Genomic DNA, 24516 nt, shown 5'->3' on the forward strand with positions numbered 1-24516 from the left:
TTTTATTCTTGCCCTGTTCACCGCCCTGAGTCCTGCGGGAGAAGGGCGGTATAGAAATATTATTAAAATAAAAAATAAAAAAAATAAAGATCCCTCTCACAGTTACTACTATTGAGCAAGGTACCACCTATGCTGTACCTGTGCATTTGATTTTTCCTGCCTAAATGTAGAACCTTACTTTTTTTCACCATTGAATTTCATTTTGTTAGATAGCGCCCAGTGTTCGGGTCTGTCCAGATCCTCCTGTATTTTAAGCCTATCTTCTGGAGTATTGGCTATTCCTGCCAGCTTGGTGTCGTCTGCAAATTTGATGAGTTCCCCATCTATCCCCTCATCCAAATCGTTAATGAAAATGTTGAAGAGCACTGGGCCCAGAACAAAGCCCTGGGGCAACCCACTACACACTTCCTGTAGATGCAGTTCCATTGAGGACCACACGCTGAGTACGGCCTGTCAGCCAGCTACGAATCCATCTGGTGGTGATGCTATCTAACCCACATTTTTCTATCTTATCAAGTAATAGTTTGTGATCTACTTTATCAAATGCCTTACTGAAGTCCAAGTAAATTATATCTACAGCATTCCTCTGGTCCACTAGTTTTGTCACTTGGTCAAAGAATGTACCGTAATAAGATTTCTCTGGCATGATCTGTTTTTGACAAACCCATGTTGACTTTTAGTGATGACTTTGTTTGCATCAAGGTGTTCACTGATTTGTTGTTTGATTATCTTTTTCCAGAATCTTCCCAGGTATTGAGGTCAGGCTGATAGGTCTGTAATTTCCTGGATCTATTTTTTCCCCTTTTTTGAAGATGGGAACTACATCAGCTCTCTTCCCGTCCTCTGGTAGTTCCCCAGTGCTCCAGGATCTTTGAAAAATATAGTTCAGTGGTTCTGAGATCACATCTGCCAGTTCCTTGAGAACTTTGGGGCGTAATCCATCTGGTCCTGGTGATTTGAACTTGTCTAGGCTGGACAGGTGTTCACTTACCATTTTCTTGCCTATCTTAACTTGTGTTTCTATTGCTTTTTATGGCACTGGTTTTGGTAGATTGGACTGTTTTTTCCCTTTGTGTAAAGACAGATGCAAAAAACGAGTTAAATAGTTCTGCTTTCTCCCTATTGCTTGTCACCTTCTTGCCACTTTCCCCCACTAATGGACCAATCATTTCCTTAACTTTTTTCTTGTTTTTTACATGTTGAAAGAAGTTTTTTTTGTTATTTTTGACTTTGGTCACAAGCCTTAGTTCATTTTGAGCCTTAGCTTCCCTCACTTCATCTTTGCAGGCACGGGCTATTTGCTGATATTCTGCCTTAGTTATGTGCCCCTCTTTCCACTTCTTATACTTGTCCTTTTTATCTTTCAATTTATCAGAATTCTTTATGCAGCCATGCTGGTTTCTTTTGAGAGCTGTTATTTTTCTTCTTTGTTGGTATTGTGCTAGACTGGGCCTTTATTATCTCACTTTTCAAAATTTCCCAAGCTTCTTGAGTTGTTTTCCCCTTTAGGATTCTCATCCATGGAATTCTTCCCAAGGTCTCTCTAAGTTTATTGAAATTAGCTCTTTTAAAGTCCAAGACTCTAGTTTGGCTGCGTTCTATTGCTTGTGCTTCCAGAATGTTAAAAAGTATAAGGTAAAGAAAGGTTTCACCAGTCCAGTCACATCTGATTTTGGGGGTCGGTGCTCATCTCCGCTTCCTAGCCGAGGGAGCCAGCTAGCACTGCCGAAAGATGCTGCTGTGGTCATGTAGCCAGCATGACTATATGCCAACTATATAGGGAACGCTGTTACCTTCCCATCAAAATGATATCTATTTAACTATTTGCATTTGCATGCTTTCAAACTGCTAGGTTCGCAAAAGCTGGGGCAAGGGTGGAGGTTCACCTCGTCACACAGTACTTGGGCCTCAAACTACCAATCTTCTGATTGACAAGCTCAAATCTTAACTCTTAAAACCTCAATTAACTCTCTCCAAGTGAAACATGATCTGAATGCAGGACATTTCCATCAATCCCTTGCCATGATTACTCACTAGTTATCACACAATTAGCAAGTATCATGGATCTCCATATAGAAGAAAGACCTACCGGGAGTCTTCAATTTATGACCATTATGAAGCCTGCCCATTATGGTTGTAAGTTGTGATAAAGCAGATCATCATATGACCCACCCAATTTTATGTTGTTGTGTGTGTGGGGGGGGGGGTGTTTGCACCAGTAGTTAAACAAACTCCACAGCTAAGTGAACTTATTGTTTACTATGGAATATTCTTGCAAAAAACTGAAAGTAAAAGCCATATTTTGGCAAAACAAAAAACAAAACAATGAGGGGACTGCAGGACATTGAAAAAGGTCGTAAATACAAGCCAGTTCCCATGTGCCTGAAATGCGATCACATGACTGGGGTTGATGTCTATGGAGGTTCTCAGTCATCCAGGTCATGGTTGTCCCAAAGATGCTTTTTCAAAAGGCAACTGGACTTCCTTGTTTTTCTTTGAAGACATTTCGCTTCTCATCCAAGAAGCTGCTTGAAGGAGAAGCAAAACATCTTCAAAGAAAAACAAGGAAGTCCAGTTGCCTCTTGAAAAAGGTCTTCTGGGACTGGCAGTGGAGCAGCTGTTAGAAGAAGCTTCTTGGATGAGAAACGAAATGTCTTCAAAGAAAAACAAGAAAGTCAAGTTTCCTCTTGAAAAAGCACCTTTGGGACTGGGGGATAGAGCAGCCATTAAAGCATGATAGAAGAGACTCCTAAAACAACCTTGGTATAAAATGAAGAATGGATGTTATTAAACACAGGCACGATCTCAATGTTCATCCTATGCTGTGATGCTAAGAGAAGTAAAACAAGCCCACTTCTCTGCTCTTATTTCATCCATTGAAAACCACCCAGCAGCATTGTTTACAGTTCCTTATAAAGAAAACTGATAACCAAAAGATTCTTAGCTGGACCACCACGAAGAATTTAACCTTTGTAATTCTCTGAGGACCCAGCTGTTCTCCAGGCATTTGGGTCACTATGAGCTCCATGGATTAAATTTGTTTTTTACACAGATTGGAATTACTATCTTAACCTTGGACATTTGGACCACCGAAGAACTGTTGTTGTAATTTATATGCTGCCCTGAATTACTGCTTTCAGATAAGCAGCACAAATAAATCAAACTGTGATGACTTATTTGGGATTGTAGGAATCTATGGATCCTGATGAAATGGACATGATCCTCTTTGATATTAATTCTGCCACCCATGGATTACATCTTTGCCCTACTTGGTCAGCGAAAGTGGCCAGGCCAGGGGAGTGATAAGAAGTCCGGTATGGGAAAGTAGTAAATGTATTCTTAAATGATAGGGTTTGCCTCTCTCCTATCTATTCAACAGCTAAATAAAACTATTGGGAGCAGTCAATAGAACTGCACAGTGTAAGCTACAAAATGACTGGCATCAAGTTCTATTGCTCCTTACTTCTGAGTTCTAAGAGAGCAATCAGTACCCATGGATGTGGCCTAAATATATACTTTTATTAATCACTAAGGCAACTTGATGCCATCCAGATGTCTAAGGATTACAATTCTCAGAATTTGAAGCCATGTTTACTGATATAGGTAGTCCTTGATTTATTATCGCAACTGAACCCCAAATTTATGTTGCTAAACAAGACATCTGTGAAGTGAGTTTTGCCCTGTTTTATGACCTTTTTTTGCCACATTTGTTAAGTGAATCACTGCAGTTATTAGTAACGCAGCTGTTAAGCGAATCTGGCCTCCCTACTGACTTTGCTTGTGACTTGTTGGAAGGTCACAAAAGGGGATCACATGACCCCCCCCCCCGACAATGCAATCATCACATATGAACCGGTTGCCAAACATCCAAATTTTGATCACATGACCAGAGCCATGCTGCAACATTTGTAAGAATGAAAAACAAGCATAAGTCACTTTTTTCAGTGCTGTTGTAACAACTCAAAACTGTCACTAAATGAATGGTTGTAATGGTACATATATTCATATTTATTACACTTCATTTCATTTGTTGAATTTATTTGCCACCCACCTCACTACGGGGCTACACTGAGTTACTTACAACAATAAAACAGGAAGTGATTTAAAATGTAAAAATAACAACAGTAAAGGAATAAAACAATAAATGTAAACAATGAAAGTGCAATAACACAAAAATACAACAATATTAAAAAGATGAGTGGGGTGTGTGTGAAGCAAGAAGTGGAGAGGAGTGGGGGGGGTCAGCAAGTTACTCCAACAACCACCATCACTGATGTACTCTCCCATCTGGTCCCCAAGCCAACCAGCAAAGCCAGATCTTCAGGCCCTTGTGAAAGGATTAGGGGGGGGACCCACCCTGGGAGGGGGGGCAGGATGTTCCAGAGAGTCAGCACTACAGCATAAAAGGCTCTTCTCCTGCCAGCACGAGCAGGCCTCCTCTGCCAGCACCGTGTAGGATGGGCTTGTCTCAGCAGCATGGCATGGTTCTTCAAGATCATGAAGAGTCTGAGTTCCGCCACATGTTTATTGGACCCGTGCCCCTCCTGGCTGGTTCCAGGCAGTAATAACTGCTTCCTTGAGGGAGGGTACCTTCCCTGCCGCCTTGAAGGCTCAAGAAGCCTGCCCTAGACCCAGCTATTTTGAACAACTATCGTCTGGTCTCCAACCTTCGCTTTCTTGCGAAGGTGGTTGAGAGCGTGGTGGCACTTCAGCTCCCTCTGTTCCTGGAGGAAACTGATTATCTGGACCCGTACCAATCGGGCTTCAGGACCGGGTACAGCACGGAGACGGCATTGGTTGCGCTGGTGAATGATCTCTGCCGGGCTCGGGACAGGGGTTGTTCCTCTGTCCTAGTCCTATTAGACCTCTCAGCGGCTTTTGATACCATCGACCATGGTATCCTACTGCGGCGTCTCAGGGGGTTGGGAGTGGAGGGCACTGTTTTACAGTGGTTCTCCTACCTCCTGGGCCGCTCGCAGTCAGTGTTGACGGGAGGGCAGAGGTCCGCCTCGTTTGTGGAGTTCCTCAGGGGTCGGTCCTCTCTCCCCTCTTGTTCAACATCTATATGAAGCAGCTGGGTGAGCTCATTCGTGGTTTCGGGGTGGGGTATCATCAGTATGCTGATGATACCCAGCTTTTTCTTTCCACCCCGAACCAACCCAGTGATGCCCTCGACGTGATGTCCCGTTGCCTGGAAGCGGTCCGGGCTTGGATGGGGAGAAACAGGCTTCATCTCAATCCTGCCAAGACTGAGTGGCTGTGTATACCGGCATCTCAGACTAACCAATCTTTTCCATCCTTAACTATGGGGGGTGAGGTGTTACCCCCCATTGATAGGGCCCGCAACTTGGGTGTCCTTCTGGATTCACGGCTCAGTTTGGAAGATCATATAGGAGCCGTGGCCAGGGGAGCTTTTGCCCAGGTTCGCCTGGTGCGCCAGTTACGGCCCTATCTGGACCGAGATGCCCTACGCACAGTCACCCATGCACTCGTGACCTCCCGGCTAGACTACTGCAATGCTCTCTACATGGGGCTGCCCCTGAGGACCACTTGGAGGCTTCAACTGGTGCAGAATGCAGCCGTGCGAGTTGTAATGGGAGTCTCCTGATACTCCCATGTAACACCTCTTCTCCGCGAGCTGCATTGGCTTCCAGTTGCCCTCCGGGTGAGAATCAAGGTGCTGGTGATGACCTATAAAGCCCTAAATGGCATGGGCCCGGATTATCTAAGGGAGCACCTGCTGCCAGCGTCAATTTCCCATCGTCCTATGCGCTCCCACAGGGAGGGCCTCCTCAGGAAACCGCCAGTCAAGGATTGCCGATGGGTGATCCACAGGGGGAGGGCGTTCTCTGTGGGTGCGCCTGCCCTATGGAATCAACTGCCAACGGAACTCCGGACTGCCCCCCACCTTCGTTCATTTCGCCGGGACCTAAAAACCTGGCTCTTTGAGCTATCTGGTCTGGACTGAGGGGTTTAATGTTTTTAAATTGTGATTTAATTTTTGTGGCTAGACTTAATTTAATTTATTTTAATTTTATATTGGATTGTTTTTAAATTTTGCCTTGTAAACCGCCCTGAGTCCTTTGGGAATAGGGCGGTATATAAACCAGATAGATAGATAGATAGATAGATAGATAGATAGATAGATAGATAGATAGATAGATAGATAGTGTGAATCCATGCCATGTAGGGCTTTAAAGGTCATAACCAAAATCTGGGAAGCAAACTAGCAGCCAGTGAGGCTTGTGAAGTAGTGCTGTAACATGGGTCATTCCATGGCCCCCAAAGACTGCCTGTGTTGCCACACTTTGTACCAGTTGAAACTTCCAAATGCATTTTAAGGGTGGCCCCATGTAAAGTGCATTGCAGTAGTTCAGACAAGAATGACCAAGCACAGAGAGTCTGTGAATGACCAGGCTGAACTTGAGGGAAGAGTCAAATGTATCATCAGTCTCAACTCCCTTCTTGCCCACAAGAGATCTAAAATCAGCCCAGCTTGACTTCTGTTAATTCTTATCTACTGCTAATTTGCTTTGACCGTTAGTAGTTCAGATTCTTGTAGAGAGCATTAGCACACAGTAAGCCTATACTCATTTGTACTACCTGGACTCCTGATTGCACTAACTCCTGGTGCACTGACTGAAGCTGCATAATGGCTCTCCTAGACATGACTGCCATCTGACATTTGAGCAGAAGTCATGAGTCCCTCAAGTTGCAAACTGGATCTGAACAGGATAGTGCAACCCAGTCCAGAACTAAAGGTGTCTAAGACCCGAATCTTCCATGCAGACAAAGCCACTCAAGTCTTGCCAGAGTTAAGTTGTAGTCTGTTGTTCCCTTCCAGGCCCCTAATGCCTCCAGGCACTACGAGAGCACAGCATCACTCAGGTTATGTGGAGATGTTAAAACTGCATATCATCAGCATATTGATATTTCATGTTATGGATGATCTCACCCAGCAGCTTTTTGTAGATATTCAACAGGAATAGAGAGAGTATCAGGTCCTGCGGTATGCCATAGGAGAGCAGCCAAAAGTTGGATTTCTCACTGCCTATCAACACTTCTTGAAACTATACACCCAAAACATCTGGAAAATATCATATTGGGGAAGGATGCTTTAAAATATTGTCCTGTTTCTGATGTCACAAACCAGCATAAAACCAAAGCAAGGTAAGCAACAGAAAATGTGCTGTAAATGTGTTACATTAGGATGCTTATTCCACATATTATTCTAAAATGTAGGGTAATCATAATCTAATTTAAAAATGGCACTGAGGTGGAGGAGACTTAAAGTCTCCTCTATCCAAAAGGGCATGGCACAAGTCAATGCTTTTCTCTGCTTGAGCCTTTTCTATACAGAAAAAGCTCACAAAGTTTGAAGTAGCCCATTTAAAAAAAATGTGCAGAGAAGAGTATTGTTCATCCTTGCCATCACTACCTGAAGAGCAACATATTCGAACATAAGAACATAACAAAGTTAAGAGATGAATTCCTAGCTAAGTTTAAGTTATAGAATTTCTCAACAGAATTATTTGATTCCAGTGGGTATATGTAGAAATCAGCTGACAATCAGTTGAAAAAGCAACTGTTGCTGAACATTATATTATGCTATAGTAAAATCTTGATTTTAACAAGGGGGGGGGGGCGGAGGTAGTGTTTAGTAAATCTAAAGGCCTGTTAAATCTGAAAAGTGTTTTTTTTGTGTGTACACATAAAAGTGTCCCCTTTCTGTTAATATTCTTCTTTCCAGTTCCACCACTTGCTGCAAGGGAAATAATATGTTCCCAGAGGGCTGCTTTTCTACAACTACCCACAGCCAAAGATACGTCTGCCTTCTTCGGCATGGCTCAGTCTTACAGTAAAAGCCCAACTACAAGGAAATAAGATTCAAAGTATGCAATAAGCCCCTTCCTCATTGAGCCCCTGATCTTCTCCATCCTGTCACACAGGCCATTGGCTTTCCCATCCCAGCGATCTTCCCCAAACCTTCCCAGAACATCAACCAAATCTGCTAAATCAACTTCGTCAAAACTTCAAATTTTGTCTACTGCATCCAATTTATCCACTAAATTGAAGCTGTTATCCCTTCAGTCACATCCAACTCTTGGCAATTCTACAGGCCAGGTCTCACCACTTCTTCCAATCTTGCAGTACCTTCTTTAAGTTTTGTCTATGCTCTGGTTGGTGTCAGCTTTGATGGTATCTCCACTAAATTAAGGTCCATTAAATGCAGGTTTTAATATACATTGATATATTTCTGCTGTGGCTCCCACCTCTTGAATATCATGCCCTCCACTTCTTGACCTTCCAAAAGGGCCTGAAAACCTCTGCCAACTGGCTAAGGGTCCCTGATGGGGGCATCCCATTCTGGAGATGGCTAGTAGACCAACTGCTCCCAGTTTATATATTGGTCTTTTTTATCCTGTTTGTTGTTAATTTTGATATTTTAACTTTATACTTGGTTTATACTGTTATATATAACATCGTAAACCAGGGGTCCACAACCCCCGGTCCTTGGACCAGTATTGGCCCACAGCATGCCAGCAACCAGTCCGCACAAACAACCAAAGCCCCATCCATGAGATGCAGGCAGTGCACAAAACCACACACCCTCCGGTCCACGGGAAAACCTTTCTCCACAGAACCGGTCCCTGGTGCCCAAAAGTTTGGGGACCTCTGTCATAAACCACCCAGATTCGCTTAATAATGAGATGGGCAGCATAGAAATTTAATAACTAAATAAATACAGGTAGTCCTCAACTTATGGTCCTTTTTAAGATGATTGTTTAGCAAATCACTGCAGTTGTTAAGCAAATCACGCAGTCATTAAGAAAATCCAGCCTCCTCTATTGTCTTTGTCAGAAGTTGACTAGGAAAGTCACAAACGATCACATGACCCCCAATGCAGCAACCATTGGAAGTATATGCTGGTTGCCAAGCACCTAAATTTTGATCACACAGCCATGGGGATGTTGCAACGGTCATAAGTGTGTGAGGGCCAATCGTCTCTTTTTTCAGTGCTGTTATACATTTAAATGGTCAGTAAATGAATAGTTATAAGTCAAGGACTACCTTTAAATACTAGACTTGTTCGTATTTTCAAGATCTGAACTGGGGAAGGGGAAAGATAACATCATAACATAGGTAAGATCTGCTGAGCTCCCACATCTGGTCCACAGACTTTCTTTATCCACTGATTCCAACAGACAAACTCACTTAAAAATATATTCATAGGTGCTAGTGAACACATGTTACAAATACAAGTATGAAGAGCTATATATAACTAGGTATAAATAAGCACATATTTAGGTGGATTGGAAAAAATGTAATAACTTGCTTGTTTTTCTTAGGTCCATCAATTCCCCCCATGTATTCCACAGGAAAATGCAATTCTGATTAAAGAAAGTGGCCCCTGCTTACTGTCTGATTTTCATTAGCAGGCATACATATCTCTTCAACTGAGTGACAGTATTTGAACATTTTCAAAATCCTGTCAATTATACTGTGAAACAGAGAAACAAACGACACGTGCTAGAAAACATATCTGCTTAAAAGCAAAAAAAGAGGCTTACCTATCCCAATCATCATCTCCAGTTCTCCTTCTCCAAGACCTTTCTGCACCAGGTTTATGATGATCAAAGTCATCCTCTATAAACAAAAGACATTTAATAATTTGCACAATGTGAAACAAATGCCTGGATTCTCCGACAGCAATACTGATATTATTTTGAAGAATCATGCTAGAGTTGCCCTACAGGGGAGCTAGGCAACATACAAATTTAATAAATGAAATAATAAAATAAACAGTGCTGGGTTTCTGCACTGTCCTTGTAGAACAACTTCAAAATCGCTTTTAATTATATTTTTAGCAAAAAATACTGCTGGGCATCATCATAAATACATCCATGCTCTCGTCAGAAAGTTGCACTAATAGAAATGAACAGCAAATACTCTAGACTGGCATGTGCAACTTCAACAAAAGGTAGAAAAATATAATGTGAAGTAATTCTTACAAGGCTCTGACTGTTCAGTAACTCCAGACCAGATCTGAATCTTTAGAGGGAGAGAAATAATTTGATTCATCTGGATAATCTGACAATAGAGTCCATCCCACATAGCCAATTACTAGAAATTACACGAACGTAGTCCAAAACAATCTAGGCTGCTTACTCGTCATTTAGGAATTCTTTTTTAAAATTCTAGAATCTATTGGCAGCTCTGGATTAATTATGTAGCATCAGCAGGCATTCACAATATAGAGTTTCAAACAGTATTTTCTAGTATATATGTCAGAACCCATTTATATCACATTCATAAATGCATGTTTAAAATATTGTGCATCCCTGGATTCTGCCATTCTCTGGGGGGGGGGGGGAGAGGTGAAGATGTTTATTCAGTCTGACGGGAGGCTGCATTCCAAAGACCAGGCAAACCCCTTTGATCCCAGTACAACAAAGGAGGGGAAGGAAGGGAGAAGAGATCTGGGTTGTATCCCTATCTGGAACTGAAAGGAAGAAAGCAATTAGCAATAAAGCACAGAAGATTCCCCTTTTCCCACGAAAGGGTTGACACCTAAGTTTAATTGATGTGAGGCTGACCAGATGGGGTTGAGGGGGGGGTTGAAACGGGAATCCTTTATATAGTAAAAATGTACACACAATGCCAGATCCTGTCTTGTATTTCCACAACCGATCATGTCCTAGTAAAAACTCCTTTTGGACAAGACCTGGCTCCAAGAGTTCTTTATTTTCCTAAGATGTGGATTGGGGTGGGTCCTGACAGTAGATAGGATCTGCTATAACAGTCAACCTGGAAGGGAAAACCTTACCGGGGGACTTTGCAATAAATGTCTAGCGACGAAGCAAGAGAGGAGGGAAGCCCCATGGAGAGGGAGTCTTCCTCCCGAATGAAATCCCAGGAAGGATGGGAAGCTGAAGTGGCATATTCCCCAGGGGAAGAAGTGGTGGAGCAGCACGACCAAAAACCCCGGTGGTCGATGGGCGTTGGAAGGAAAAGTGAGTGGAAAAAGGCATCGGGGGAAATGACCCCGAGGCAGAGCAATCACCAACTGGAATGGAGGCGAGAGATGGAGAGCTCCCTGCACATCAATGAAGAGGAGTGGATTCTAGAAAGAGCTATCAACCTGATGAAGGCAACCCTTAGATCACTAAGAGAGGAGAAAGCTGAGGACCGCAGCCAAGGCAGTGCCTGGGGCCGCGACTGGAGAGGTAATGGAGGGGATCCAGCACCTGAAACCCCGGGGCCGTCCAATGGAACAGGAGTCGCTGCCTCAGCAGTACCCCCCCCCCAGAACCACAGACGGGGAACAGGATGAGGAGCGATACCGTCCGCGGTGCAGACAACGCTCCAGTCAAAGATTCCCGCCCCTGGAAACAAAATTCAAGGGGGAGCCATCACGATTGGGATTTTTCTTAACCCAAGTCCTTAGCTATATGGAAGAATACAGACGGGACATCCCCAGGGACAAAACCCGCATCCGAATTGTGCAATCCGCCCTGGACGGACTGGCTGCAGACTGGGTGGTGAACCTACATGATTCCAACGCCCCAGAACTCAACGATTTCAACCAATTCATGGCGTCCTTGAGGCAGCATTTTGAGGATCCTTTGGCTGATCGTAAAGCCCGGGCAAGAATCAAAACAGTCATGCAGGGCAGACGGCCTGTGGCTGAATACACCCAAGAATTACGAGCCATTGCCAGCAAGCTGAACTGGCCAGAAGACATCCTCCTTAGCCATTTCAAAGATGGGCTAAACTACGACCTGTATGATGCTTGCCTGACTCGAGGAGACCCACACCATCTCAACGACTGGTATGTCCTGGCAGAGGAGGGGGAGATAGACCTGCTGAAGAGACACCGTCGGGGGAAACCATGGGAGAACCCACCTCCCACAGCTAAAAAATCAACAGGCTGTTTCAAATGCGGGTGAGAGGGTCACCGCACCACAGAATGCTGCTCAAAAACCCTCCAGCGTAAAACAGAGGCATCACCCTCCAAGAAACTACGGAAACCCCAAGGCAACCCAAAAGAATCTTCCATGAAGGGGACAGGGGCTGTAGAGTCCACAACCCCTGCCAAGAACTGGGATTGGACTCCGGCCTATACCGCAGGAGCAGCAGACACCTCGGAAGACAGCTCAGAGGGAGAACCTTTGGTAAGTGGATCCATTCCACCCATTCTTAAGATAGTGACTATATTAGCTTCCACTATGCCTGAAGCCGTCAAAGTAAAAGCCCTAATAGACTCTGGTTGCACCCACTGCCTCATCAGGCCGATGCTGGTGGGGAGATTGAGCATCCCAGTGAGGAGACTAAAACAACCAATCTCCTTTAGCCAATTAGATTGGTCAATAGCAGGTGGGGCAGCTACCCTAGCCACTTTACCAATTCACCTATCCCTGGGGTCTCACAAGGAAGACATAACGTTTGTAGTGGCCCCAGGCATGGAATGCCCATTGATTTTAGGACTGGAATGGTTGAAGAAATGGAACCCCGGGATAAATTGGAGGTCAACTGAACTCTTATTTCCCAGAGGGGGAACAGAAAAACTTAAAACCCCAAAGCATCCACCCAACCCGGAGAGAGGAGACAGCATCAGTGGGGGAAGAGAAGGGGTTACCAGAGATACCGGAGGAATACAGGGACCTTGCTGAGGTTTTCAGTGAGGAACGGGAAGATGAGCTTCCCCCCCACCGCCCTACAGATTGCGCTATAGAATTCAAACCCGGGGCAAAACTCCCAAAGCGCAGGATGTATGCCATGAGCCCTAAGGAAATGGCAGAAATGGAAAGATTCATAAAGAAAAACTTGGAAAGAAGTTTTATCGAGCCTGCCAGACCCAAAGTGGCCGCCCCGGTTCTGCTCAGGGAGAAGGACAGTTCTTACCGCTGTTGTATAGATTACAGGAATTTGAACACAATTAGCGAATGTAATCTGTACCCCTTACCCCTAATGAAGGACATACTATCCCACCTATCAAAAGGAAGGATTTTTACTAAACTAGATCTGAGGGAAGCATATTACCGTATTAGGATTAAGGAAGGAGCTGAATGGAAGACTGCATTCAACTGCCCATTATGTTGCTACCAATTCAAAGTATTGCCATTCGGACTGCAAGGGGCCCCCGCAGTTTTCATGCAATTAATAAATGACGTGCTAAGGGAGCACCTATATAAGGGGGTCCTGGTTTACCTAGATGACATCCTTATCTTCACTGAGACCAAAGAGGAACATATTAACCTAGTCAGAGCAGTCCTGAAAAAGTTGCGAGCTGCCCACCTATATGCTAAACTATCGAAGTGTGAATTCCACCAGGAAAGAATTGACTATCTGGGATATCGCATATCCCCAGAGGGCATCGAAATGGACCCTGAGAAAGTCAGGGCAGTATTAGAATGGGCACACACAGCCCGCACACGGAAGCAATTGCAAAGCTTCCTGGGGTTTGCAAATTTCTACTGCCAATTCATCCCTTCATTTGGCCAAATAGCCATGCCCCTCACAAACTTGTTGAAAACAAAAGGGGGGGTCCCCTGCGAAAGCCAGCCAGCCCCTGAAGTGGACAATGGAATGTCAAGCAGCATTTGAGAGGCTAAAGAGACTTTTTTCTGCTGAACCTGTCCTGAGACATCCAGATCCCAACAAACCTTTTGTAATACAGGCAGATGCGAGTGATGTAGCGGTAGGAGCCGTATTACTACAGGAAAATGAGACGGTGGCGTTGCAATCATGCACATATACATCTAGGAAACTCACAGAAACGGAACATTGGCCCATATGGGAAAAGGAAGCGTTCTCATTGAGATGGGCATTAATTACATGGCGGCAATTCCTGGAAGGAAATAAAATAGCCTTCCAAGTCTGGACAGATCATAAAACTTGGAAGCAGTAAAAACGCCCAGGAAGCTCACTCCTAAGCAAGCCCGCTGGTCTCAACATTTTCACCGATTCAATTTCACTCTCAAACACTTACCGGGGGGGGGGGGGAGAACTTCCTGGCAGACGCATTATCTCGCATGCCCCAATATAACAGCACAAGAGTTACTGACTTTAAACCACTTGTGCCTGAACAACAACTGGCAGCACCAGTCACCACCAGGGCACAGGTAAAAATGAAGCCGAAAGTAGATAGCCAAACTGGAATAGAATTCTGGAAGTCTTTGGAAAGCGATGAATGGTTCCAGAAAAATAGACATATGTGCACAATTAAAGATGGGCTACCTTGGGCGGGTGAGAAGTTATACATACCTGCCACCCAGAGGATCAATTTCATGCAACTGTGCCATGATACAAAATCAGCAGGACATGTCGGGTTTGTAAAAACCTTACACTTAACTAAAAGGCAATTTTGGTGGCCATCCATGAAAAAGGACATAGAAAGCTATGTGGGCAGCTGTCAAATTTGCGTGATGGCTAAGAGGCTGCAAGGGAAATCGCCAGGACTGTTACAACCAGTGGAAAACCCCTCAGCCCCATGGAAAGAAATAGCCATGGATTTTATCGTGAAACTACCAGAAAGTAATGGAAACACCATAGTCTGGACTGTCACAGATCTGTTCTCTAAGCAAGTACATTTCATACCTTGCTAAAAAATCCTGACTGCAAAAGTATTAGCGAAACTTTTTGTACAGCATACTTAGATTGCATGGGGCACCACAATGCATAATATCTGATAGAGGGGTGCAATTTACGTGGGCATTTTGGAAAGAATTTTTATCCCTTTTAGGAACCACCCAAGGACTGTCATCTAGTCATCATCCTGAGACAGACGGATCGGCTGAACGACTGAACTCAGTACTTGAGCAATATTTAAGATGCTTTCTTAATTTTCAGCAAACAAATTGGACGGACCTACGGCCTTTTGCAGAAGTAGCATATAATAATGCAGTACACTCAAGCACAGGTTACACTCCTTTTCAAGTAGCTACAGGTCAAGAATTTCAACCCCATACCAGAACTAACCCCAAAAGAACCGGTTATTCCTGAGCTGAAGGAATGGATCACTCAATTACAGAACACCTGGCCAATCGTTAGGAAAGCGTTAGAAGATGCTAAGAAAGCATACAAGACACAGGCAGACAAAAAAAGAACTGATCCCACACCATTCAGGGTAGGAGAGATGGTATATTTATCCACAAAATACCTGAAATCACTCCAACCCTGTAAAAAAACTAGGACCAAAATATATTGGACATTTTCCAATTAAAAGAATCATAAACCCAGTAACAGTTGAATTAGAACTACCCAAAAATCTTAAACGAATACACCCAATCTTTCACTGCAGTTTAATAAAGAGAGAACAACAATCACCTCTACGAACAAAAACCCCACCACCACCACCCCCAATCATGGTGGAAGGAGAACAACATTTTGAGGTGAAAGAGATCTTAGATTCCAGAAAACACCATGGAACAATCCAATATTTAGTGGCGTGGAAACACCTCCCCTCCTCAGAAAATGAGTGGGTTAATAAACTTTACATCAAAAGCACCAAAGTTGCTTAAAAGATTTCATGCAGAATATCCGAACAAACCGGGTTAATATTTATATTTGTTTTTTTTCTTTCCCCGCAGATGGACCTATCTTTTTTTTAAAGAAAGGAGAGCAGACTGTCAGAATCCATTTATATCACATTCATAAATGTATGTTTAAAATATTGTGCGTCCCTGGATTCTGCCATTCTCCGGGGGGGGGGGGAGAGGTGAAGATGTTTATTCAGTCTGACCGGAGGCTGTGTTCCAAAGACCAGGCAAACCCCTTTGATCCCAGTACAACAAAGGAGGGGAAGGAAGGGAGAAGAGATCTGGGTTGTATCCCTATCTGGAACTGAAAGGAAGAAAGCAATTAGCAATTAGCAATAAAGCACGAGAAGATTCCCCTTTTCCCACGAAAGGGTTGACACCTAAGTTTAATTGATGTGAGGCTGACCAGATGGGGTTGAGGGGGGGGGGTTGAAACGGGAATCCTTTATATAGTAAAAATGTACACACAATGCCAGATCCTGTCTTGTTTTCACAACCGATCATGTCCTAGTAAAAACTCCTTTTGGACAAGACCGGGCTCCAAGAGTTCTTTATTTTCCTAAGATGTGGATTGGGGTGGGTCCTGACATATTATCTAAATCAGCGGCCCCCAACCTTTTCTATACCCTGCACCCCTAGATCACTTCTGATATATTCTCACATCCCCTTACAAAAATTCAAAATAACGGCAACAAATTATGCATATACAGTACAATTTTGAAATTTCTAAACCCAAGTTTTCGCACCCCCTGGAATATCATCTCGCACGTCCACGGGGTACAAGCACCCCTGGTTGGGAACTCCTGATCTAGATCAGGGCTTTCCACTGGTGATACATTGGCACCTGGCAGGTAGTACACAACCATCCTACAGAAGTGGTAGCAGGGGACGGGAATAAGCTGAAGCGGCGGCACCACCACAGAAGCCTGAGCGAGACGGCTGGAGCTGCAGGGCTGTCTGGGCTCAGCGGAAGCAGCAGGATCAGCACCGGGCTCCAGCTGATCAGCGCTTCTGGGAGGCTCAGGAGAAGCGCCTGGATCAGCGCTGGGCTCCAGCAGATCCTAGTGCTTCTGCTGAGCCCTGACACCAGGGGCTCAGCAGAAGAGCCAGGATCAGCACCGGAAGGAAGGAAGGAGATGGCAATGAGAAGGAGGAAGGCAGGGAGGGAGGGAAAAAGGAAGGAAGGACACACACCCCCAACGGTAACCCGCTTCGCCACCTCCATTGCCACAAGATAAGATCTAGAAAAGGATCTTAACTGTGTTCGGTCAGACTCGGACCGACTGGACCTCCAGATGCTCTCTAGGCCCCTTCTCCGGCGCTTCATCTCCCGCAGGTCTGCGGAGAACCAAGGAGCGAGCCGGGATCTGCGCCGGGTCAGAGGCTGCAAAGGCACAACACGGTCGAGAGCCTCCGAAGCCGCCCTTTGCCAGGCGTCAACTAAGGTCTCGACCGGGCTGTGGGAAAGGGAGGAAGGAATCAGTCCAAGCACCGTCTGGAACCTATCTGGGTCCATCAGGCGCCTGGGGCGGAACCACCTGGTCGGTTCCGCCTCCTGACAGCGGGGGGGGTGATGTGACGGAGGCCCAACCGCAGGAGATAATGGTCTGTCCATGAAAGGGGTTATGTTGGAATAACCCCACCCTGACCATTAAGCCACTGCCCAGAGATAAAAATAAGGTCGGGTATGTTACCCCCCTCATGAGTCAGACCCTCAATAATCTGGGTCAGGTCCATGGCTATCATGGAAGCCATGAACTCTCGGGCCACCCCTGACGCACCACCCAGGGAAGGCAGGTTAAAATCTCTCAGAACCATAAGCATGGGAAACTCAACCGCCAACCCCGAGAGAGCGTCAAGTAGCCCGGGCAGGGCCGTTGCCACGCAGCTGGGAGAAAGGTACGTGAGCAACAGACCCAACTGACCCCCAGGACCCCACCTCAGGAGAAGGGACTCACATCTGCCTATCTAAGGGGCAGTGGTCTCCCGCGGACAAAGGGCCTCCTTAATAACAACTGCCACCCCCCGCCCCTACCCTGAGCCCGAGGCTGGTGAAGCACACGGAAGCCTGGTGGGCATAGTTCAATCAAAGGGACCCCTCCCTCCAGGCCCAACCAGGTTTCAGTGATGCATGCCAGGTCTGCATCTTCCTCCTCAATCAATTCCCGAATGAGGGGAGCTTTATTCATCACAACTTGGCATTCAAATAAACCAGCCTGAGCTGAGGTACCTGTCCTCCCCCCCCCCCCGGAAAAGCAGGATGAAGCCAGAGGGTCGGAGCGTGCCACCACTCAGAGATAGCGGGGGCGAGATCCCGTTTCGATATGGCCCTGTTCATCCGTCTGCCGCCATTCCCAATCACCGTGGGTATCACTGTCCCCACCCCATCCCCTCGGGCCCCAAGACCCTCCCCCCCACCGCCGCGACCATTTACCAACCTGGATTGAGAAAGATCCAGCAAAATCCCCCCATCTTTCTGCTGGAACTTACACCCCTCCCCCCTCCCTAACCCATTAAAAAGTTTACATAAAAATTCCCTAAGCCTCCTTTTTGTGCCATGCCACCTCTCGGGATCCCAGGATCCGTCATTAAGGAACCGGTGGCACAAACCAGAGGGCCACACCTGGGAGAGGGGGGAATCTCTCAGGGCAAGCAATGTGCCCGCGGAATAAATCATCAATAAGATAAAAAGATAAAATAAGCTAAAAGCAGAAGGAGATGAATCGGCAGGAATCAATACAACAACAATTGATGATAAAATTACAGAGCTGGACAGCAACTCCCGAGCGAAGTCACCCTCTCACAGTGCCAAGAAGATCTTCCAGCATCAGGGAATGCCACTATCCAGCTCCGGGCAGGTCGCAGAGAGGGAAAAGAAAAATGCAATGACTGGGAGGTAGTAATAGTCCATTTGTCGGTGGAGGCATCCAAAGTTCCAATAATGAATGGATGTAATCAAGTCTCTAGCTTCAGGTTCCAGGTCCGGCCAATAACAGCTGGGGCCCCCTGCCGCCCAACATCGCCAGGCCCCACCGACAACACCTCCAAAGCCACCACAGATGGAAAATGGCAGCAATAAAATTCAACCAGTCATGCATCCCCATCTCCAGTTAAACTCACGACCAAAGGGCTATAGCAAGCCTCAGAATATAAATATCATCCAGGGAAATGGGGTGGTCTCACCACGATCTTCTTTGGGCAGCATCGTCGGCAGCTTCCATCCTCCAAAAAGCGGCCCCAAAAGGGCCTTCGCAGAGGAGGAAAAGCTTGTGGCCCCTCGGTCGGCATGTCTCCACCCCCGCAGAACTTCCACCGGAGGGGAAAGTCCACCAACCAATCGTCAGTTGGGCACTCGGCCATCCCAGGCCAAGCGCCCCTCCGCCCGGATCACCAATGGCCTCGAGAGAACCACCAATGGCCTCGAGAGAACCACAGGCCCTGTGCGCCTCGCCGCCCGGATCATCGCCCCGAACGGGCCTCCAAAGATGTTCCTGCAGTCGTCGTAGGCCCAAAAAGCCTCGCCGGAGCATCCCGACTGCCGTGGATTCCAGGCACCTCACCGCCCAAACGTCGTCCCGAACGGCCTCGAAAGGAGTCGCCGCGGTCGCTGCAGGCCCCAGGCACCCCGCCGCTCGGATCATCCTGACCGCTTTAGGCCCCAGGTACCTCGCCGCCCGACTCATCTCCGGCGGCTTCAAGGAAGTTGTATTCGGCCGCTGCAGGTCAGGCCCGGTCCACCTGGACCGCCACACCGCCATCTCCCACGGCCTCAGCAAGTTGTCACGGCGCTGGGAACTCCCAGTGCCCGGCCAAGGCCGTGCGGCAAGCAACAGCCTCCTCAGGACTCAACAAGCCAAAACTCATCCTCCCGCATTCTCTAGCTCAGCCGCGGGCCGCGGCCATCTTCTCCGGAGGTAAAAAAAAAATGCACATGGAATTTATGCAATGTCTTCTATAATAACAGGGCATTGGAATATATATTTAACCCACAGAGTTAAGCATTTATGAAGACTCTTAACGTTTCTGTTCCAAACTTTCAAAAAGAGAAAGGAAGGTAAGAATATAACATGCCAGTTTTCTTTAATCTGATGTCCTCCACATACGCTGAACTAAAATTCTCATCATTTAATAAAAGAAAATAAATAGAATGAAGAGTTCTGCTCTCTGTTACATTGAAACCTCTAAAATTCTGAAAGGAACTGAATGTGGTACACTGTCAACAGGCAAAATGAAATCTTGTGATTAACCATAGAATGTACTTCCTTAAGCTGGGATACCACAAACATGTGAAACAGGTTGGACAAATTCATGAGGAATAAAACTATTAATAGCTATTAAGCCTGAAGGTATATATCATCGTCAGTTTTGAATGCAATATAATTGTAAGTATTAGTTGCTGAAGAACATGGACCAAAGAGATTAATTTGTCCTCAAATTCTGCTTCTGGACATCTCAGACATAGACGGCTAGCCACTGTGGGGGGAAAAAGGATGCTGTACCAAATCAACTTTTGATGTTATAACAGAGGTCCCCAATCTTTTGGGCACCAGGGACTGGTTCCGTGGAGACAGGTTTTTCCGGACCAGAGGGGGCGTGGTTTTGCATGCTGCCTGCATCCTATGGATGGGGCTTTGCTTGTTTGTGTGGACCGGTTGCTGGTATGCTGCGGCCCGGTACTGGTCCATGGACTGGTCCATGGGTTGGGGACCCCTGGACACATAATATACCCATTTTAAACGACCTTCTAGGTTTAGCAGTTCATATGTACTTTAAATAGCTAAACTGTATGCAAGAATACTGTTTGTAATAAAGAAGCCAAATTTGTTTCTTGTACTCTACTTCACTTAGAAAAAGCTCTCTAAAATACAATTTATTACACTACCAAATATTCAAACTCAGTATATCAAAATCGAACAACTATTTGTTTAGTTCAAAAAAAAAGTAGCACAATTTGTTTGAAAGGGAGGATACCTGATAATAAAGCTCTTTATCAAATACACAAAACAACACTGTAGTTAGCAGCATGTAAGGAGATCATAGTCTAATATCTAATGATTTCCACCATCCAACTATCTCCTGCATTAACAACACTAGATTTCAGATTTTCCACTAATATACACTGGAATAGTTCTCTAAAAGATTTTTCATCATACTGGGAAGAAGCAGCTTTATATTTGCATTTTTAGGGCTCAAGTATGGACATAAAATGCAAAGAAGGAATAAAACTAGCCAAGTGAACTAGGACAAGAACAATTCAAATTGCAAGAAACTTGAAATAGATATTTGCAGACAGAATAGTGAATTTCAATAACCTCTCTCACTTTACTACAAGACAGTCTGCTATACAGTGTTGTGTCTTATAACAAGTACCCTAAGTATCTTATATCAACTGAGAATTAGGATTAATTAATCAGGACGTGGTTTAGACTACTAGAAGATAGGTCTTTCAAGTTTAAGCAATATTTTAACATTTATGTAACAGAATTATACTTAACAGTATACTTGGCATATGGACTAAAAACCATCCATAGGGAGTCAACCAGATGTTTGTTTGCTCTTCCATCAGTAGCAAGTATACCTGGCATTTGGTTGTCTTATTTTATTAGGCACATCTGGAAACCTCAAAACCACCAGCCCAGAAAGAGCCATCTAAAAATATATGGATCTCTTTTCAGAGAAGTCTTTCTCCTTTCTTCCTTGTACAATACATTACTAGAAAAGCACCAGATATTTTACCAAAGTTTTACAAAAAGTTTTCAATATGTCTATTAAAATAGATATCTTATCTATTTAGAATACAAATTGTGAACATAAGTACTGTCTTATGCCTAACTATATTTATGGCTGTATTATTATTATACTTCTCATCTTCTCTACTATCTCCTCTTATTATGATTATTACTCTGTTGTTTTGCATGTAGACTGAGAGCTTCTGCACTTAAACAAATTCCTTGTGTCTAATCATACTTGGACAAATAAAGTAGTGTATTCTATAAGTATAGTATCTATAGAATCGTATAGCATCTATATGATTCTATATATTATATTAATTCTTCAACTAGATAATTATATAGGCAGTAATTATATTTTAAACCCTAAAAAGGAAGATGTAAAATCCAACAATCCAAGTGGCCTAGCTGTGGATACATAGCATAGCACCTATAGCATTTATTCTACTTTCCTCCCTTAAGTCTTGACTACTAAAATGTCAATCTAGGCAGTGTAGTTATAGACTTTTTAAATTTTATGACTATTTTAGTATGCAATTTAATGTTGACTTTTTTTTCTAATTTATACTTGTAGTGTCAGACCTGCCACAAACTTAAACCTCTCAGTAGAAAACAATCTTTGGCTTCATTTGCTGAGAAAGGTATAATTTTATTAGAGATCAAGTATATTCCAGTAGTGCATGGCCAGAGCTAAGATTTGCACACCAAAATCCCTACCTTGTACTTTCCCCTCCTTGTCTTTCATTTCCTACCTCAAAGTAACCAATTAAAATCTAACAAGCTATTTTCCTAACAGTCAGTTCAAGTTCTGGTATGCGAGGTGGGATACCTTGAAGCAGTTTCTTGAGACAGCCCAGCACCTTCTTTTTGTTTCCCAAGCATGCCTCCCTTGGTCCCCCTTCTCCATAATTCATAGCAGACTGTCATCTCATTTCAGCAAAGCACAAGCAAGGATGTGGTGGCAGCTGACGGTTAACAACCTGTATATATTGTATTGGGACGTAAATAAGTTGTAACTACAATAAAAACTTGAATAAAAATCTTTACTATAGGACAGCCCTCTTCAGAACCAATCCTCTTCCTTTTTTAATTCATAATGGGAAACAAAAAATAACGGCATGAGTGTGTGTGGAGATGAGGGTATAAAGATGTGGGGAATTCAAAGTTCCTTTCCAAAAATATATCTACTCTTTCCATTCCAAAATCTCCAATTGTTTAACTGGGATGTAAAGGTCAAGCAAAGAAAACAGCCTAGCAATTTGAATATATAAAATCCAGGCAAATCAGGGGTGTCAAACTCGATCGTGTCACATGACTTATCGTGATGTATCATGACTTTTTTTGCCTTTGCAGAGTTGGGGTGAGCGTGGCCTGTATTTGATCCGGCCTACAGGCCACCAATTTGACACCCCTGAGGTAAAACAAGACTCTGTCAAAAAGACTGACATTAGACTGTAATGTCAATAATTAGCAAATAGTAAAATAAACAAATAAAGCTCTGTAGTGAAAGCATATTTTCTCTGCAGGATACCATGTTTTACGTTTTGTTTTCATTCAATTTACAGCTATTGTATTGATTCTGTATAAGCTGAGATCATCCCTATGCTATATATACTTTATTAACAATGCACTGAAAAGGAGGGTACGCTGACTGATATAGAAGTAATCCAAGATGAGTAAACAAACCTTGCAGCAAATTTAAACCAAGATTCAGGCCCAAGATTTCAACCACTGTATCATGTGGCTCTTCCCACACAATCAGTCTTGCTTGTAAATACAGATAGTCCTCAATTTACTATCAAAATTGAGCCACAACTGTTTAATCTAAGTTGCTAAGTGAGAAATTTGTTAAGTGAGTTTTGCCTCACTTTAAACTTTTCTCACAACATTTCTTAAGTAAATCACAATTAGTAACATGGTTGTTAAGTGAATCTGGCTTCCCTATTCACTTTGCTTGTCAGAAGGTCGCAAAAGGCAATCACATGACTTTGGGACACTGCAGCCGTCATGTAAGTCAGTTAACAAGCATCTGAAAGTAAGTCACATGACCATGGGGATGCCGCTGCAGTCATAAATGTGAAAAATGGTCATAAGTCACCTTTTCCAGAGCCGTTGTAACTTTGCACAATCACTAAATGAACTGTTGTATGTCAAGCACTACCTATAGACACAAAATGTTTGATTTGAAGTCTTCACTTTTGTTACCACACAAAAGTTTGGAAGTTTCATATATACTGTAAGTAATGAAATCACACAACTAGCAAATTATTTAAATCTTGATAACATTATAAAAACACTGAATTATTACGTTTGTCTGGGACCAAAGATATCAAAGAAATTTTGACTTACAAAACTACACAGAAGAGAAACATCTAAGAAAGTATATGAGAAATTCAAACTTAATATATAATAAGCTTTTTTATTCCTGGCATTAACTATTTAAGACACAAGGATACACTCAGGTAAGGAACATATCCAGAACCAAGCCAAGACAGATCAAACATAAAAAGAAGCATGGGCTGAATGTATTTTAAAAGCAAGCAATACGCATAATATAAATTCAACTTATGTACCTTTTTCAAAATATAAGTTAATGTAATTCAGGACTGAAAGAACTCCTGTAATAAGGACAGATTCGTAATTTACACTCCTTTACTAATTAGGGCCCTTTGCAGCAATGGAATACACAAGTGTCAACCATCATATCTGCATGTATCTAATAAAAACATAAGAAACCAAATCCTACAAAAGGTCAAATTCAAATGGAAGGAAATAGGAAATAAAAAACGGGCCACCATAACATCCCCCTCCCTAAAAACTTTATTCTACCCGATGTCTTGTGCTTTTGCTTTTATAATCCCCAAAGATCCTTCCCCCACCCCCATGCAACCCTAGGCCCTTAAAAGAATTGCCACCGAACTGGTGACATCATTTCCTTTCCATTCCCAAGAAAAGTCCTTACTAGCACTGATGATGCTACCTATTTGGGGTAATGAGACGTCTGCAAGAAAACAAGCAAGCCCAGAGAGCACCAAGGACCCCTCATTTCAACCCAGAGCTACAAACGGTCTCAAGAAACAACACTTCCAAGCACCCCTTTATTCTTCCCGTTTGCTCTCTCTCCCCAAACCCCTGAAAATCCTTCTCAGGCGCCCCTCGATCCAAACCTTCCCCACCCACCCCTTCAGACAAGCCTGACGTGCCTGTCTGGCCCAGCGAAGCTTCTCGCGAGTAAACACACACAC

At 44.1% G+C, this 24516-nt stretch overlaps 1 protein-coding gene across 5 annotated transcripts in view; it reads right to left on the reverse strand.

Moving 5' to 3' along the window:
* RBM33 (RNA binding motif protein 33) overlaps positions 1-24516 on the reverse strand; it is a 131415-nt gene that overhangs the window by 106580 nt on the left and 319 nt on the right. For all 5 annotated transcript variants that reach the window (XM_081343901.1, XM_081343900.1, XM_081343899.1 and 2 more), the window contains exon 2: positions 9573-9648. In XM_081343901.1, the coding sequence (XP_081200027.1) occupies positions 9573-9648 (76 nt within the window). The remainder of the gene's footprint in view (positions 1-9572; positions 9649-24516) is intronic.

This window comes from Vipera berus, assembly GCF_964194415.1.
Source record: "Vipera berus genome assembly, chromosome: Z".
Taxonomy (NCBI): domain Eukaryota; kingdom Metazoa; phylum Chordata; class Lepidosauria; order Squamata; family Viperidae; genus Vipera; species Vipera berus.